This window comes from Pipistrellus kuhlii, unplaced genomic scaffold, assembly GCF_014108245.1.
Source record: "Pipistrellus kuhlii isolate mPipKuh1 unplaced genomic scaffold, mPipKuh1.p scaffold_m20_p_2, whole genome shotgun sequence".
Classification (NCBI taxonomy): Eukaryota; Metazoa; Chordata; class Mammalia; order Chiroptera; family Vespertilionidae; genus Pipistrellus; species Pipistrellus kuhlii.
The window spans coordinates 26,810,023-26,823,815 of NW_023425515.1; the positions used below are offsets into that span (position 1 = coordinate 26,810,023).

General features: G+C 40.8%; 1 protein-coding gene across 10 annotated transcripts in view; it reads right to left on the reverse strand.

The window, feature by feature from the left end:
* TNIK (TRAF2 and NCK interacting kinase) overlaps positions 1-13,793 on the reverse strand; it is a 340,325-nt gene that overhangs the window by 95,975 nt on the left and 230,557 nt on the right. For all 10 annotated transcript variants that reach the window (XR_006742037.1, XM_036448484.2, XM_036448486.2 and 7 more), the window contains exons 8-11: positions 12,807-12,861; positions 10,853-10,931; positions 4,979-5,154; positions 403-469 (exon numbers count right to left, since the gene is read on the reverse strand). Coding sequence is in view for 9 of the 10 variants with exons in the window: in XM_036448484.2 (XP_036304377.1) it covers positions 403-469; positions 4,979-5,154; positions 10,853-10,931; positions 12,807-12,861 (377 nt within the window). In the remaining variant the exon portion in view is untranslated. The remainder of the gene's footprint in view (positions 1-402; positions 470-4,978; positions 5,155-10,852; positions 10,932-12,806; positions 12,862-13,793) is intronic.

A 13,793-nucleotide genomic window follows, 5' to 3' on the forward strand; every position in this document is an offset into this window, starting at 1 on the left:
TCTGGTCAAGGGCATGTACCTTGGTTGCGGGCACATCCCTGGTTGGGGTTGTGCAGGAGGCAGCTGATCGATGCTTCTCTCTCATCGATGTTTCTAACTCTCTATCCCTCTCCTTTCCTCTCTGTAAAAAAATCAATAAAAAAAATATTTTTAAAAAAAGAACAGAGACCAAAATTTGGGGAACAAGGTAAAGAATATGCTGATTTCCACATTTTCATGAGTCTGCCTAGGGAAAATTTCCCAAATGAACAAGCATGTTTGTAGGCAATAAATTAAATAAGACCATCATGCTGGGACTCTTAAAAAAAAAAAAAAAAAAAAGAACCTATAAATCAATAGGAAGTGAATCACAAGCACAATTCAGAAGGTGGAAATGAGAAGATGTGGCTCTTGCGCTCCTACCTGGGCTCTCCCGAGTCATTCTCCTCCTCTTCTTCCTCACTTCCGCTGTACTCGTATTCGGTCTCATCTAAAGAGAGACTCACAGGTTAGTGCATAACAAGGAAACTACAGCCCTGTGAAGTCCAATCCTTCATTTCATATATCAATAAACCGAGGTCCAAAGAGTTGTTATTAATGCTGAGCAGAGACAGGCACCCTGAGTTGGGCTCCGAAAGTTCCCATTAGCTGCATCCAAGTACATGGAATTAATCATACCCAAGCCTGTCCCGCCTGACTCAAGATCTCTGTTTCCAATGCCCAGTGCTCATACAAAGGTGAAGACAAGGAACTGAAAAATCACCTTTCAGTTTGTGTTGACTCACAATGTAGAACCAGCTAAATGAATCTTTCATTGGTCCAGTTAACTTATTGCGAGATTTAATAATTTTTCAAGTAGGAGTTTTAATAGGACTTATATGGACTCACAAATTGCCTTTAGATATCATGACAAATATCAGAAAGAAACTTTTGACAGTATGTGATACTAAAAATATGGTTAAATGTGTTTTGATTGACCCTCTGGGGACATCAATTTAATTCAATAATATGTTAAGCAAGTTAACATGCAATAATGATTAAGACTGAGTCTTTGCTTTGCAGGAGATCAAAATTTAATGGGCAAGATGGATAAATAAGTAATCAGAGCCCCTGATTACTTATTATAAAGAAAGGGAACTAACCTTTGTTGGGTATCTCCCATGCCAGTCACCATACTTAACACTTTACCGATGTTCTCCTATTTATTTCTCATAATAATCCTTTAACATAATACCCACGTTTCAAGTGAAGACACTGAGATTATAAGAGGATAAGAAATATGACCAATGTCATCTAATTAATAAATCTGGAACTTGGATTTAGAATTCAATACAAACTTTTCCCAATTTTAAAACTAGTGTTCTTTCCAACATATTATATGCTAAATAGAAGTACACAAAAATAGCAATACGATATCAGAGAAAGAATCAGCCGAGTTCACTGGTCATGATGGGGAAGGGGACATGAAATCTTTGAGGAGGAAATAGGTGGGCCTTGGAAGGTCAGTGGCTCTCTTCCAGGCAGATGGTAGTGGAAAGTGGTGAAAAAGGGCATTCTAAGCAACATAACCAACTGACTGTGGCTGACAGTGTTATAGTGCACAGCGTATTCAGAAAACAATGACATGAGTGGTGAGATGTCTGGGTGTGAAAAAAGCAGATGGAGTGAGAAAGGCCAGCAGGTCTGATATATATATATATATATATATATATATATATATATATATATATATATATATATATATATATATATATGGCTTGCTGTTCCTTATATAAACCATGCATGTAGCTTTTGATTTTAAGCAAGAAAGAGTAGTGTCGTATTACTGTTATCCTTTCATAGCTGTGGGTTAGTAATTATCACTTGGAAAATATTTGTGTACCCCTAAAGGAACTAAAAATGCAATTTGGTTATGTTACCACCAGGGGCATGCTGAGGACTATAGCACCCTATATAATAAAAGGGTAATATGCAAATTGTCCCTAAGGGCAGAGTGACTGGTTGCTAGGACGTGCACTGACCACCAGGGGGCAAACGCTCAATGTAGGAACTGCCCCCTGGTGGTCAGTGTGCTTCTACAGGGGGAGGGCTACTCAGAGAGAAGCTGGCTCATGGCTGGCCAGAGCAATGGCCATGGCGGGCCTAAGCCATAAATTGGACATTCCCTAAGGGCTCCCAGGCTGAGAAGACCACCCTTCCCCCCACTGCTTTCCATACCATTTAGCCATTAAAGGGATAATTAAATGAAGCTGAAAATGAGATAACTTCAAGCATATTTTCTAAAATCACAAGTTAGCTTCATATATTTAGGCTACTTACATAGAGAACCTTCATAAAGTGTCTCAATATTCCACATTAAAAGTTTAATATTTCCAACTTTCAATAAACAGAGTTCAAAGTAAAATGCAGAAAATTTATCTATTAAAGGTAATTATAGCAAGGGAAAAAGGCACCCAATTAATCCAATTATTTGTACTCTCTAGGGTAAAACCTTAATTTATCAGGCTTGTTAACTGTAATACTTCTTCAGAATGTGGTTTGATTGCTTTTATAACACTGGCTTAAATCAGCATGCATCAATCTATTAAAAAAATAATATCAGGCAAAAATATCATAAAGCAATGAACATTAAAATTATTTGATTCACCCGCCTGGAGAGGCTCAATTAATTGAGCATCATTCTGTGCACCAAAAGATTGCCAGTTCAATTCTCAGTCAGGGCACATGCCTGGGTTGTGAGTTTGATCACTGGTTGGAGCACGTAGAGAAGGCAACCTATTGATGTTTCTCTCTCACATAAATGTTTCTCTCTCGCTCTCTCTCTCTAATAATAATAATAAATAAAATAAAAATTTATTAGATTCTATGGTTGTTACCAAAGGGGAAGGGGAGTCAAGGAAGGTAGAAGAGGGTAAAGGGGTCAAATATATGATAATAGAAGGAGAGTTAAGTATACCTACTATCAGAACTCCTCTCTTCTATTTTGCAAAGAAGGAACACATTCAACATAGTCTGTTTTCATGGGGTAGAGAGTTCTGACTCACATTCTAGTTTATATCAACAAAATGTGAAGACAACCTAAGGCACACACTTTATTCATCCTTACAGGTCAGAGGCAGAGAGTTCGCAGAAAGTAATCCTGGATGGTACTGAAAAGTTATAGGTCAACAAAGAATCATTTAAATAAGAATAGCCAATATTTATCGAATATGTCTATGTGCCAGGCATTGTATGAAGCGATTTACATGTACTATCACAGTTAATCTTTGCAACAATGCCAGACAACACTAATCATTATAATAAATCCAGTTCTATTTTAAAGATTAGAAAATTGGGGGAAGATCACGTAACTATGAAAGAGTAGACTAGAATCTGAACTTAAAATTTGAGTCTGAAAACAAAATTCTGACTACTTAACCTACTTTATGTATCCACAGTAAAAGAAACTTCCTTTTGTAGAGAAAGTGCCTTGAATGGTTGCATGTCTCACTCACCACCCTAAATTACTTCCTTTAAAATTATGACTTCACAGAGTGGTCCAAGACTACTATTAATAAGTAAAGAGTTGAAAAAAAAAAATCAGTCCTTTTTGACTATCACTTAACTATTTCTTTTCATGCCTAGTTCCTCCAGCTTGGGCTGCCCCATCCCCAGCACCTTAGTTCTAATTGACATCTTGTCCTTCTCTATCACAAACATCTGGAGGTGGACCTCTCTTTTGGCTAAGCCTTCTAACCTCCTGCTCCTGAACCTAACCTGATCACATATTTTCCTGAGTCTCCAGATGGACAACAAAGGAGGATCTCTTCTCTTGAACCTTCACGAGGATTTCTCCTCCTCTCCAAGCCCTCTGGTGATCTGACCTCTGCCTAATCTTGATTCCTGCACTGCTCAGTACCTCACCCCCTAGGTTCCTGATCATACCTTGCCACATTAGATATTAACTTCAGAGGCAAAGAAGAAGGAAGACCAAATAAAAAGAGAGCAACCCTGTCCTAGGCTGCCCATCACCTTCCACTACTCCTTCTGGATTGTGCAGAACAAAGGAGAGAGGTGGAGAGGATTGAGGCAAGGAAAAGCATATCACCAAGTTCCTCCCATCCCCATCCCTGGCCTTCCTCTCTATTCTCCACTCCCTGCACACTCAATGCTCACCTTGCGAGCTCTAAATGGCCTCCTTACTGTGACTTCAGTGCCAGCTTCCCCCTCCTTTTCCCACTGTCTATCCTCTTTCATTCCCTATCTCAACCTTCCCTACCTCCCAGCCCAAGAAGACATAAAACCTGCCCCAGACCAAATGCATGGTTACATTGGTCAGGATATTAATTAAGGAATTTTTGAGTCTCTATTCAAACAGTCCTAGGACCTCAAGTTTGGATTGATGTCCTTTCCAATAATGTAGTGAAAAAACAGTGTGGTATAACAGCCAGAGCCATGAGAGATACGTTTTTGAATCTATAAATTAAGAAATGCATTAAATGATCTTCCAGATTCAAAAGAAAAAAAAAGGCCTGGCAATCTCATTTATAACACTGAGATGATAAGAACATTCATTCTGACTTCCAAATAACTAAATTAGAAATGAGCCTCAGTGCACAAATTCTTTAAATGTTGAAGACTGCCAGTACCGAGAAATGTCAACTAGATTTTTTAGGTTGTCTGTCTTCGGTAGATCTTCAGTCTTCAAAACATGAATATTCATTTGAATGAAGAAAACCACTTGTCGTATTAAACCACTTCATAGTATCACTCAACATGACTCTTTGTTCAGTGCCTGGAAAAGGTGATATTTCTCTCGGTTCTATTCTCTCATGAAAGATTCCATTCAGCAGTCTCACTCCATTGATGCCCACAGGCTGTGATCTCAGAGGCAGCCCCTCACAAGAAAGAATAATGCAGGCCCGTTAGAAACCCTCCCAAGTCACCTCCAAATACATCAAGAGCTCGGGACCCACTCCATCTTTTGTTTCCCTGGCTGGAATACAAATGTGCCTCTAACCTTTCTCGCCTCGCTTCTTCTTTGTTCTATCGATATGGTCCTTGAGTTGAATGCGAACCTGTCGTTCATTAGGTTGGTCTCGTATAAACGGGTGCTTCATCAGTTGCTCTGTTGCTGGTCGCTGGCTATGATTCTTCACCAAGCAGCTCTCAATAAATGACTGGAATTTCTTTGACCTGTCAGACAAAAGAGACGAACCACAGGTTAAAAAGACAATCCGAAGAAAGGCAGACATATTTTTTGAAACGCTAGAATAAAAAAAATTAGAAAAAGGAAAATAGGTCCAATCAGCCAATGTAGAGATCGACCCATCCCAAAGTGGGTCTAGCCCTTTATTAGGTACAATAGGGTAAAAAGGCGTCATCACCATCAACACACAATTCATGGCTTTTATGGTAGTGATTATACGTGAAAGTATTTTTTTTTTTCACAATTCATACATAATATCTCACAGGAAACCAAAAGGAAATCAGAGAAAGAAAGAGCCCATTGGGAATCAGACTTGGAAATTCTATGGGAATGAGAGAACCACTGCTGGGTCTTAAAGAATCAGGAAGAAATCACTCTGGGGAAAGGACAGTTCAGGGAGGTTATAAAATCAGTGAAAAACTCCAGTTGGGAGTGAGCACACTGTATGTCAGGGGACACTGAAGTGAGATATCTAAATGAGACAGAAAATGCAATATGAAAAAAGTAAAACCAAGGTTGGATAGAGGAGTCCATTTTGTGAAAATGAACAAGATTCTTCTATGGGAGAGTGAACTTGACCTGGCAAAAAATTTTTAAAAAAAAAATATTTTATTGATTTTTTACAGAGAGGAAGGGAGAGAGATAGAAAGCTAGAAATGTCAATGAGAGAGAAACATCAACCAGCTGCCTCTTGCACACCCCCTACCGGGGATGTGCCCGCAACCAACGTACATACCCCTGACTGGAATCGAACCCGGGACCTTTCAGTCCGCAGACTGATGCTCTACCACTGAGCCAAACCGGTTTCAGCTGACCTGGCAAAATTTTTAACTGGTAATTTCAGAGTCACTTTTGAACTCTGCTTTCCAATTAACTAAATCAGGATGTATGCATATGCTTGTTATCAACCCACGGACTTAGAAATTTAGCTTTAAGGGACTAAGTTCATATCTGGAAGGCAATATTTCCTCCTTTGCCACAGGGGCAGGGGAGCGCTGGTGAGAGATACCACACCAATGATTAGGGCAGCAGGTCGAAATTAATGGACTTTAGCTATGATTCACGAATGGAGCATGCATGTTCCTGCTGAAAGTTCCAGCATGATAAATAAAATTAAGCTCATGACTCTATAGCGGACTTGTCCAAGGTGTTCCATTGCTAATATGGCACTTTACCTTCAGAGACCTCTGCAGAACCCTAGTCACCCTAGTCACCCTACTCACTATCCCTACCCTGCTCAGAGCTGGAGGGAACCAATTTTGCGCTCTCTGTCGCCCTCTTGTGAAGCACTGTGGTCTTACAGGAGCGCATTCCAGGAGCCAGCCTTTCCCAAGTTTCCCAGCAGGCCCTCAGTGTGTGTATGTGTGTGGTGTGTATTTACTTAAGGCCTTGACACCACACAGCACATAATGGTGAGCGTGCTCTTCAAGATTCAAATGTGAGAGGACATTCACATGTGCACCACTTTAGTCCTGCCCAGGTCAAAGCAGTTTCTCACCTTTTCCCACGTTTTTAAAGTACTGAGTTTTTTATATTTTTCCTTTCTAAATTTCTAAACTATGCCCAAGCTTTTAAAAACATATTATAAAAGTAAAGGTAACCTGCTATGCTTGGGGTCAACTCGAGATGAATCAGGATTGGACTGTAAATCATGTAACAGGATGGACATTCTATGCACCCTGTATGTCCTACAGCCATTACCTGCTTCCTCCACACTGGAAATCCTGTGTTTGGATGTGCTTGAGTCATATTTGTATCATGAGCACACTACCTGCTCTGATATCTTTGATGAACAAATGTTGCCTGAATGGTTATTGGACAAGAGCTGTCCTAGGGCTACCTTCAAATCATGAGGGACAGAAAGGGGGGCTTGGAGAGTAGATATTGTTTTATTATGTTGTTTTTCTCAGATCTATCAGGTAAATCTGTGGAGGCACAAATGTGATTATCACCTAAGGAGAGACCTTGTAAAAAAAACAACAACAAAAAACACACACCCCATAATGAATTAATGGACTCTCCTAAGGAATCAACTTAGGAGAATGAGGTTAACCTGCAGAAAGAAATAAACAAACTCCACACGGTGCTTTTCTAGGTAGAAAATCAATATTAGGAAGATGTAAACAAAACAGACAGGAAGCTATTAAACATGCACAAAGAATGCAAATGGCAGCTCTCTTTTTCCTGCTTCTAACTAGAAGGAAGTGCTCATTTTTCACAAAGTGGTCAGCTATTAATTAGAGGATGATAAATAAAAGAAATCACACCCAATTTAAAAAGGAGCTATCCAGACTTAATAGACTGTCCATGCCATTCCCCAGTACTGACACCTCACAAACTCAGAGAAACCTCCAGGATGAGAATGTTGAAGATGTTCAATGGAACCAGTCCATCTCAGAGTCACTTCTCCAGACTCTCTCCCAGAAGGAAAGAACCTCAAAAGATATTCAAGAGGACAACTTTAGGTCCAAGGGGTGGACCTGGACACAGAACCACAAAGCTGGCAATGTGTCCCACACCTTCTTCAAACGGCACTGTGTTTGAAGAGAACATAATGCTGACTTACAAGTCTTCAAAGAAAGCTTCATCATCTCTTTTTTGAGTGGGTGTGACCAAAGAATCAATATACTTAATTACACATTTAATTAAAACGAAAAACACCACCTATGTTGAACACTACCTGGCTATTTGCTGAGCAGTCTTACGGGTTTAAAGTACATTTATATAACTTTATTGTTAGAATCTCTGCTGCCAGTAATTTAGTTCTGTCTTCTTCTTCTTCTTTTTTTAATGCCTAAGATTAGTAACACTAATTTCACCAGGGTTGGCATGGAGAGATAAATGTTAATGATGGGTGCTTGTAGTCTGAGACACTAGTTCTTATAATACCAGTGTCGCTGAACACTTTATCCTACCAGATTTTTCCTGCTTACATATTAAATTGTGCTAAAGGAATTAAAAATGCCTGAAAGATTGTTATGTTAATCATTATAACCAGACAGGCTAAAAGTTGTTGGTAATCATAGGACTGACTCCCTACATGCAATTTGACCTTTAAAATGTGTATTTCCCAGAACTATCCATCCCCCCCCCCCTCCCTTAGGTTCTATCACTTACTATGTGATTTTGGGCAAATTATACAACTTCTCTGTGCTTCAGTTTCCCTGCCTGCAAAGAGGGAGATTAAGTACTTTTCTCAAAAGACTGCTGTGATAACTAAATGAGTTAATTTGTACCAAATACTTAAAATAGTGCCCATTACATGTAAGTACATGTACCAACACACATAAACGCTGTAGATATGTTTGCCAATATTTCTGACATATGGTGTGTAGCTGCTCAAAGAAAACCCACTTGTCGGCTGTGGGAAGCTGGACACGGCTGTCCAGGGGCAGGACAGGGAGAGAAGAGGGAACAGGGTGAGTGGACCCCACTGTGTACAGCAGGCTATGTGTGAATGCCAAGCAGAAACCTGGCAGAAGGCTCCGTAGAGCCACTGCCGCTTCCAGGGGACAGAACTGCGTTGCCTCCCCCCCCCCCCCCCCCCCGGAGTCTGTCTGTTCCAGGGAGAAAGGAGGAAGCAGGGCCTGAGCACCGGGTGATCACAGGCTGTGCCGGTGCCCAATGGGAGGCTGTTGCTGGGGAGAGAATGGTCTCACATCACAGTGACCCTTGGAGAGAGAAGCAGGAGCGGAGGATGCTGGTTACCAATAGCAACTCTCCCTCTCTCTTCCTGCAGCCTTGGCAACTCCAGGGCTGCCGGCCCTTCTGGCAGTCTCCTTCCTTTCCTCGGTGCAGTGTGCCCGTCTCTGCTCCCCCCGGGTGGCTGTGCCATTTTTGAGTGACTGATATTGATCAAGACTGCTCTCTGAATAGTGGAGGGTGAAACTGCGAGTGGGTGAGAAACAGGAGGGGCTCCAGGCAAGGGCCTGATCATGAAGTGGCATGAGAGGAGGGCAGAGAGTCTGTCCCTCATGCTCTGAAAAAGGACAGGAGGGCATAGATGGTCAGGAATTGACACCTGTGCAAGGGGAATCAGAGGTTTAAGGATACACAACAGGGAGGATACCACAGCCACAGGGCTAACGGAGGGAGTGATGCATTTTTGTTACAGGCTAATAAAGCACAAAGACCCTCATATAAGCACATGTCGGAAGTCCAACCTATTTATGAAACTCTGTTTCTCAAACTTTACTACTAATAATTCGCACTATACCTTTACACCCCCATACCAGAATTCACTTAGTATTTTACTTTAAGTCACTTCTTTTATGTGAATAAGTTTATTAAACAGCAAGGTTATACCACTACCCAAAATAAGAAGCTGGTATCACCTGTCATAAGAGAAAGCAATAGAAAAACCCAAAATTATAAATGTTCTTGGACAGACCTATGAAATCATCTCATATACCACCAGGTGTGTGTATGCACTTATAGAATTATTGTCTTAAAATGTAGAAGAACAGTAAGCCAATCTAACAGGCAGACTCTCTGAACTATCACCCTATCTGGATTGTGCTTCCAGAAGAGATATTACTTGGGTTTGACTACCCATTTATATTTATATATATATATATATATATATGTGTATATATATATATATATATATATATATATATATATGTATACACACACACACACACACACACATATATATATATACACACACACACACACACACACACATATATATATACTTAATTTTAATTTTTAAGTATATTTTTATTGATTTCAAAGAGGAAGAGAGAGGGAGAGAGAGACAGAAACATCAATGATGAGAAAGAATCATTGATGGGCTGCCTTCTGCATGTCCCATATTGGGGATCAAACCCATAACCTGGGTATGTCTCTGACCTGGAATCGAACTGTGACCTCCAGGTTCATAGGTCGATGCTCAACCACTGAGCCAGGATGGCTGGGCTTAACTACCCATTTTAGCTAAGAGCTCTTTTACCTGAAAGGTGTGGGGATAAAGACCTGCTGTGCAAATCAATAGTACCCCCTTTCCCACGGAGATGCATTCTGAAACCCCCAGCAGCTGCCTGAAACTATGGTTAGTACAGAACACTATATATACTATGTTCTTAATTATACATGCATACATACATACACACATACATACATACCTATGATAAAGTTTAACTTATAAATTAGGTACAGTAAGAGATTAATAACAATAACTAAAAATGAAACAGAACAATTACAATAATAACTGCAATGGAAGTTATGTGACTGTGTGTCTCTTTCTTTTTAAATATTTTATTGTAACACAGTCACTTTTCTTCCTGTGATGATGTCAGACGACCCGATGCCTTCGCGATGAGATGAAGTGGGGTGAGTGATTAGGCATTGTGATGCAGCGTTAGACTATGGAGGATAACCTGCTCCGGGTGATCATGGATCATGGAGTCGTGATGATGCCCATGGATGGGAAAATAAAATATTTTTGGACAGCATTTGACTGCAGGTAACTGAAATCTCAGAAAGTAAATCCATAGATAAGGGGGAGATCTCAATAGGTATTTTAAGATGAATGATCCATATGTAAAATAATCACTCACCAAGTGTTAGTGTGTATAGTCTAATCCTGTCAGCAGGACCTAAGTATCTGAGTTAACCCCCCAAAACCATTATCACAGGAAAGCCCTGCCCTTGGATCTGTAAAACATGGAAGAACAAACTCACCATTTCTTAGACTTCAGCCTCGGTGCAGGGTTCCGGGGGATGAGGAAGAGGGCTCGCATCGGGTGCATGTCACAAAGAGCTGCAAGAGACCAAATGAGGGCCAGCTCCAGCCAGGAGGCCACACGCAGGCCAAGCTCACCCTGGCTGTGCAGCCAGTGTCCCCACACGGCTCCCGAGTGCTCGCATGACCAGTGAGCAGAGGGGAGAGATCACAAAGCCTCTATATGGTGAGCGCCTAGCAGAGCCGTTGGCCAGCTACAAGCCTCATAAAACACAACACGTTTCAGCTAGAGAGTAACGTTTCTACTGTGCCTTTATATTTAAGAGTACGAAGTTAGAGGGTCCACAGTCTTCCCTTTACTGTAAATAACCATCTAAGATTCAAAGTAAACAGCATCAAGGGAAATGAAGTTATTTAATGATTAAAATCTTAAGTGTCAAAACAGGATTTTTTGATCATCCATGGTCTTTTTATACACCAAGGGCTCATCCAAATACAATGTTATCTACCTAGATTTTTGGAATATAAAACACTAGACCAGACACCTTTCCCTCTGTATTTCCAAATATCCTGAATGGCTTTTCGTGGGTTTATGATGGTTTTTATGTTTCATTTCATTCCCTGGCTCCAGGAAGCCCACAGGATTAAGGCAAACGCAGTCTGGCAGGAAAATTATAAAAATATCTCAACTTGTAAACATGACATTATCGTTTACAGTGAAAGCACTCAAACATTCTTATTTTAAGCACAATATTTCACTAGTTTACTTTTCAAACAGCTGGGAGTATCTTTTCCTTTGTGCCTAGAATAAGAATATATTCTCCCCCAAAGCTAAAGAATTCTGAGGGTTGAAGCTTATTTTTAGCCCCTTCAACTACTTATCAAGAGTGACAGTATGGTTTTGAGACTGTAATATATTGTTTTTTATGATTCATAAATGCCTTTTAACATAGTGGATGAGGGGAAGTTGTCAACAAAGACTCCAAATCAATCAAGCTTCAGATAATTCTATCAACTCTAGGGTGATGACTTGACGGTAAAAAGAACCACATGCACATAACAACCTGTCATGCAATTAGGAGCCTCTGAGAAGCAGCCACCAAGGAGTTATTAGATGTGAGAGGGGGCAATTTCTGCCTCAAAGGAAGTAGGGAGGGAGCCGGGGAAGGCTGAGGAAGTCATCAGATTGTTGTGCAAATCTGATTGGCTGAAGGTGAGAGGGAGAAAAGTAGGCAGAAGAGTGCTACAGTGTAAGGAAACTAAGGAATAAAAATAGGAGTGAAAGTTGCCTACAAAGGGTCTGCCCTAGATCCCTGCCATGCTCGTCACTGATGGGGAGTGGCCCTTGGAAGGCATAAGCCTCAGTGCGAGGCAGCAGCGAAGCCTGTGGTCAGTTGTGCCTGCTGCACGGGAATCTGTGAGGAATTGCTCATGGCCTGGCAGAGGCTCTCTGCAGTGCCATATTCCAGATCTCAAGGAATATTCCAAATCCTGGCCACACTGCCTGAAATAAGTAGGGAAAGCTAAAAATCTAACCATCAGCATTTTAATAGGAGTGAAAGCAGTCAGGTATCAGTGTTTGTGGAACACATTCACTGGAAATCAGCATTGACAGTTTGTGAGAGTTTACAGTTTTTGTGGGTTGGTCCCAGTTTTGTGGTTAAGTGAAGAATAGTTCAAAAATCAACTACACCGAATCTGTAAAACAAATAAATTTCCCCAAAGTTTGCCTCCCCTTTCTTTTTCCTTTTCCCTCATAAATTCAAGATCCTCACACCACTCGGAAATGAATGGACTTCTGGTTGATTTAAGATGACTGCTTTCTAAATATGCCAGCGAGAATCCATGCTGGGCTCAGTGTAGCAGAAGTAAAGCTACCTCGGCTCCTGGCACAGAAGCTTCAGTACCTGCAGAGCGGACAGCAACCGATTTCACCTGGAGGAAGATACTTACGGGGAGCACCTTCTGCCATCTCGATAGCGGTGATTCCCAGAGACCACAAGTCACTCTGGAAGAGAAGGAAGCACGGACATAAGCATGAATGCAGTTGCCAAAGGAGAACTTGGTTACATCTGGTAATTGCTTCAGAACTGCCCGTGGGGAAACCGTTCAGTCATCTCTTGACAAACCTATTACAGCTGCGAAGCTTCAAAGTAGTCAGAGCCTCGTTCACTTTCATCGACAATTCCTTTCATGGTTTTAAAAATTAATTTGTCATTACTTGGGGTGGTGGAGCCATACTACAATATACAGATGATGTAGAGAGAATGGTACACTTGAAACCTATATAATTTTATTAACCAATGTCACCCCAATAAATTCAATAAAAATTAATTTAGCACTCAATTGTATCTCTGGCTTACATCACATGAAATCACTGCTATTCGACTGCTTTCTACACTGTCATAGAATTAACTGCACATGTTTAAAGTGTATCATTTGTAAGGTTTGACATATGTATACTCCTGTGAAACCATCACTATAATCAAGAGGAGCAGGAATCAAGTGGTTTTGTACTGTGAAATGGAAGGTGGCTATTTGGAGGGTTTCCATTCTAAGCTATCTATATATAAAAGGCTAATATGCAAAGTATTCCCCCAGGAGTTTGACTGGGAGACCAGGATTTTGATTGCTCACTATGACGGGTACTGGCCACCAGGGGGCGGCACAGAATGAAGGAAGGCCACAGCTGGCAGCTGGAAGGCCCTGATCGGCCCTGATGGTTGGCCAGGCCTAGGGACCCTACTTGTGTATGAATTTCATGCACTGGGCCTCTAGTTACAAATAAAGCTGCTACATCCATCACAAGTCTTTGTATGAACATACACTTTTTTTTTTTTTTTTAAAAAGAAAACACTCACATGTGGAATGGTATATATTCATACTATGTAGTCCAAAATCTGTCACACAGTGGCCTCCAGAATATTAATTTCCTTCTCC